Genomic DNA, 4,803 nt, shown 5'->3' with positions numbered 1-4,803 from the left:
TCCACCATAACCCTCGGGTCACTTCCCAGGGGCACGTGCTGTGCATCCCAAGAGAGAAACCAGGATGCAGCACCCCGCTGCAGGCTGCTGTGCCACCCGAAGACACAAAGCATCCAAAAGTTGGTTTATCTCCTGTCATTCTGCTCCACAGGGCACTGGAGCGGGTTTGACACTTCTATGTGAGACAGCGAGGTGCCAGAGAGCTTTGGGTGTTGGGAGAGAGAGATTCCCCTGGTCCCCCTTCGTGTTTCCCCATGCTGGATGTCAACATGATGGGGAAAGGGGTCACGGCCACCAGGCAGCAATGCCAGTCTCTGATGGGATGTCCCACACTTTGGGGGGCCTTGAAATACCCTAAAAGCTTTGGGGTTTTTTTTTGGGGAAAAAGACAGTTCTTAAAAAAAAAAAAACAACAAACTAAAAGAAAGCGTTAGCCAAAGCATGTTTATAAGGAAAAGCCTTTTCCCTGCAGTGGGCGGGGGGGGGAACACACTCCTGACGCCCCAGCCAGCCCAGCAGAGGAGTTTCCATCTCCCCCCCACCCCCGCAGAGCTGAACTGGCAGCGGGGAGAGAGGTGAGATGGCGAGAGCAGCTGCACAGGGTGACAGGCAATGCTGTGGGCTCTCCTACCACCGGTGGTCACCCTGGAAAGCCTCCGTCCACTTGGAGGTGTCCATGAAGATAGAAGAGGAGCTGTGGAAGAGCCAGAGGCAGGGCAGGGAGCCCTCCCGCGTCCAGAGGTCCTTGGCGCAGTCATACACCTCCATCTCTACCCGGTAGTCCCCGTCCATGCCCTTCCAGTGGCCGCCAGTGACGAAGAGCCGGTCGCCCAGCGGCACCATCCCACCGTTCTCATGTAGCGTGTGCAGGAGCTGCACCTGCACGAGGGGCAGGGTGAGATGCGCAGGGACTCCCCGGGGACCTCCTGCTCCCACTACGGAGGACATCAACCTACCGGGTGTGTCCCCCACCCTGTCCTCTCTGCGAGGTTTGGGGGCTCCTGGGGCCATGTCTTGCTTTTAGCAGCGTCTTCGTGTTGTGCTTGTATGGGAGCAAGGTTGAGGGTGCTGCAGGGAGCAGGGGGTCTGGAGGGTGGAGGGGACAGGCAGGATGTTGCTGGACTGCGCAGGCAGGAGCCCCATACACCCTGCAGGAGGGTGGTGCTGGAAAAGGGGGGTCCTGTGGGCTTCTGCAGTGTGAACACTGCTTAAAATCAGTAACTTGGTGCAAAAGCCATGCTCCTAGTGTGGAGCAGGGAAGGAAGGATTGGGGCATCTTCGGCTCTGCAGGGGTTAATAGAGCCAAGGGATGAGTCAGCAGGAGGGAGAGGGGGTGCAAGGGTATGGTTGTGGGGTGCTGGCAGGGAGTGAACAGCTGCCCCACCTCCCCGAGTGATTGTGCCCAGCCCCGCATCCTGCTACCTTCTGCCAGATGTTGGCCTCCGGGTTGTACACATGGACCTTCTTAGTGTTGTCCCCGATGAGGTAGATGAGCCCGCGCAAGGTGGCACAGCGTGGGGCCGAGAGGTACTTAGGGATGAAGGGGGATGTGATCACACTCCACAAATCTGCAAGAAGCAGCCGTTAGCAGCACATCCCACCCTTGGCTCTTGATGCAGCTGCCAGTGACTGAAAAAAGCATTGCCTAGCCTGCAGCTATTTAAGGGGGAGTTTGAAAGGGAAGGGACACAGTGGCCAGGCAGGGTGGCACCTGCGGTCCCCATCCCAGACGAGGCTCTTGCATAAAAAAAAGGTCGGGGGATATTGTTTATAGTGGTGGTGTGGGATGGGGGAGACCACCATGGGCTGCACAGAGGTTGCCCGAGTAGGTGGCATTGTCAAAGGGGTTTAGTTTCTCCATAAGGCGGGCAGCTTCCCCAACTCTCTGCCCCGGGGATCCCACTCCACTGAAGCTCAGGTCCAGGCTGTGCTGGAGGTCTGCGACTCAGGTCCATGCTGCCGGCAGCCATGCTCCTGGTTGGCCCCTGGCCCCGTGCTGCAGCCATTGGTGGACCCCGTTAGCACCTGGCTACATCCTGCGGGACCGTGCCTGGCGCCACAGGATGTCACCCGCCTAGGGGTCCCCCTCAGTCCTGCTCCCCAGGAAGGCATTGGTGGGGTGCGGTGGCAGGGCCAGCTCTCACCTTGGACAGGGTTGTAGCACTGCAGGGTGAGTGCGTTGTACTTGACGGCACAGGAGCCCACCAGGTAGAGCTTGCCCAAGCAGCTGGCAGCTGCAAAATTGCTCACATACTTGAGGGCTGGGCTGATGGCACACCAGCTCTTGTTGTAGGGGTCATAGCGCTCCACCTCCACCGCATACACCGTTGTCCCTGCAGGGTGGTGGGATGCTGCAGCCACCCTGCTGCTCCGGGGCACCGACAGACCCCTGCCCCAGCAGCACCCACGGGGTCTTCGTGGCCTTACCCCCAATGACGTAGATCTCACCATTGAGGACGGCACTGGTGTGGTTTGTCCGGGCTCTCAGCATGGAAGCAATGGGCTTCCAGGCACCGTCCCTGGGGCAGAAGCGCCAGGCCTGGGTCGTCGACCACGTGTCATTCTGGGACCCCCGGGAGCCGCCTGGGGAGGGACAGGTCAGGCGGGCCACCCCCTCCGAGCGCAGCCGTCCCTGGGCATCCCTCACCAGTGGCCGAATCCACCCAAGAGGGGAGCAAGGAGAGGGCTTTGCTCGGAAAGGAGGGTAGCCCCCAGCCCCACGCCAGCGCCCCGTGCCCACACCTTTGTCCCCCATCCTCCATCCTCGCTCCTTGGGGACCCCCACCCCACACCGGCAGCTCCGGCACCTACCTGTGACGTACACATCGTTGTTCAGAGCCACCAGGGAAAAACCCCATTTGTTGTAATCAGGGAAGTCGGGCAGAGCCATCCATCGCCCTGAAACCCAGTGGAGCCAAGCGATGATGCCCCCCGAGCCAGTGATGATACTCTTCCCACCCCCCCACCCCCTACCAGTGCCCCTCCTGACACCAGATCATTTGGCAAGAGGTGGCATTGGGGTAGACGGAGGGTTAATTAACATGCAGGGTGTGTGTGTGAGCTTGCCCCATCCCTGCCGTGGGCACTTACTGCTTTTGGGGTTGTAGAAGGCGAAGTTCCTGGGGGCAGCTGGCATCTCCAGCCCTCCGTCCTCATCCTCGCTCTCCTCCAGCACGCGGCCACCGACCACCACTAGCACCTCCTCCAGCTTCTGTGGTGGGGTCGGGGGGTTCTTCCGGGCACCAGCATCACTCTGCCCCTGACGGAGAGGCCAGGGCCGGACCATCAGTCTCTGAGCTGAGCCTCCCCCCCAGCTCTGGGGGTGGGATTTGGGGCAGGGGGTACCCACCGTGGCACAGGATCGGGCAACGAGGGCCTTGCTGGCATCCGAGTCACGGACAAGGGGCTCGGTGGCAAGCAGGTTCTGCAGGTACTGGTCAGGCAGCGAGATAAGGTGGGCCAGCTCCAGCAGCTCGGGCAGGAACTGGGCTCGAGGCCCTGGGTCATGGCGTACCCAGCGCAGCACAGCCTCAGCCAGACTCTGCTCCTCCTGCACCTGCAGCTGGTCGTTGGAGAGGTAGACAGCCAACCTCTCCTTGGAGAGCTGGAGGAACTCCTCCTGCCGAGAGACGGCTTCAAAATTCTCCTGCAAGAAAGACCAGGCCTTGGAGGAGACCTCAGGGCAGCCGTGGCTCTCGCCGAACTCGCAGATACCTAGGCAGTTGGTGGCATCCATCTGCTGCCGGAGGTAGCGGCTGCAGACCTTCTGGATAGTGGGGAAGTGGAGCTGGCTGGAGGTCCGCATCAGCCCCTCCACGTTGCCCTGGTTGATGGTGACTTTCCCTGTATAGGCGAAGTCAAGCAGCATCTCCAGTGCACCGGGGTCTACCTCCTTCAGCTCCACCCGTGCCGCGATGCTCTCGGCGAAGTCGCCGGAGAACATGGCATGGAAGTAGTGGCTGCAGAGGGCCAGGACGCCTCGGTGGCAGGGGAACTCCCGCCCACCTGCCACCAGTGTCACATCCGCCAGTTTGGGGTTGGCACGCAGCCGCTGTAGCCCCTCCAGCACGCCCTGGGCATGTGAAGGCAGGCAGAAGTCAAAGTCATCCACGTTCCTCACCATGGTGCTGGGGATGGCCGTGGCGTCTTCCGGGCGGACAGAGCCCGAGCAGAGTGTGGTGAGGGCGTCCCTGCCAGGAAAAGGCGATTACCTCTCCCTCTCTCCCTCCCCCGCTCCGCACATCCGTGCTTTCCCAGCGCCTGATTTACAGGCACCAGCAGGGGCACAAGTGCTCCCTGTGCCCCCCCACTCCCACTTCCACGGGTGGCCCCGATTTCTCCTCCCCACGCTCCGAGCTGCCCTGCTGGGGCTGCCACCGATTTTTCGGCGGTGGGGGTGGTTTTGGGGCTGGGCTGAGCCCCGCTCCGGCTCGCTCCCTCCCACTCTCACCTGGGCTTTGCAGCCCTCCGGCCGGCCTGCCGGGAGGGAAGTGGCTGCGGTCCCGGCACTGGGGAGGGACACCCCAGCGCGACACGCGATCAAGCCGGGACGGTGGGACACACTATTTTTAGGCGGCGCCGGGACACCGCTCCCTGCTCTTAAAGGCACCGTCCGGGCAGAGCTGCCCGCTGCTGTCTGTCTCCGTCGCCCCGCAGCTTTGCTGCTTTTTGGAAAGCATCCCTCCGCGGCCAGCCGGGCACCGCAAGCCTGGGAGAAAAGGCTCCCCCCAGCATCCCCCCCTGCTCCGCCCCATCGGTCGCCGGGGGTCCCCGCGATGTCCCTCCTCCCCCCGGCTGTGGCTG

General features: G+C 62.2%; 1 protein-coding gene across 6 annotated transcripts in view; it reads right to left on the bottom strand.

The window, feature by feature from the left end:
• Nucleotides 1-423: 423 nt before the first annotated feature.
• The window catches only part of KLHL30 (kelch like family member 30), a 4,800-nt gene continuing 420 nt past the window's right edge, over nucleotides 424-4,803 (bottom strand). Inside the window, exons 1-9 of one of the 6 annotated variants that reach the window (XM_009284215.2) lie at nucleotides 4,451-4,471; nucleotides 3,764-4,190; nucleotides 3,350-3,646; nucleotides 3,091-3,259; nucleotides 2,812-2,898; nucleotides 2,428-2,583; nucleotides 2,145-2,333; nucleotides 1,423-1,568; nucleotides 424-879 (exon numbers count right to left, since the gene is read on the bottom strand). In XM_009284215.2, the coding sequence (XP_009282490.1) occupies nucleotides 628-879; nucleotides 1,423-1,568; nucleotides 2,145-2,333; nucleotides 2,428-2,583; nucleotides 2,812-2,898; nucleotides 3,091-3,259; nucleotides 3,350-3,646; nucleotides 3,764-4,123 (1,656 nt within the window). In that variant the 5' untranslated portion in view covers nucleotides 4,124-4,190; nucleotides 4,451-4,471 and the 3' untranslated portion in view covers nucleotides 424-627. The other 5 variants (XM_009284210.2, XM_009284213.2, XM_009284211.1 and 2 more) reach the window with 5 other exon arrangements.

This window comes from Aptenodytes forsteri, unplaced genomic scaffold (genome assembly GCF_000699145.1).
Source record: "Aptenodytes forsteri isolate BGI_AS27 unplaced genomic scaffold, ASM69914v1 Scaffold647, whole genome shotgun sequence".
Classification (NCBI taxonomy): Eukaryota; Metazoa; Chordata; class Aves; order Sphenisciformes; family Spheniscidae; genus Aptenodytes; species Aptenodytes forsteri.
The sequence above is the reverse complement of the archived record's forward strand: the minus strand, read 5'-3'. Positions and strand labels throughout refer to the sequence as shown.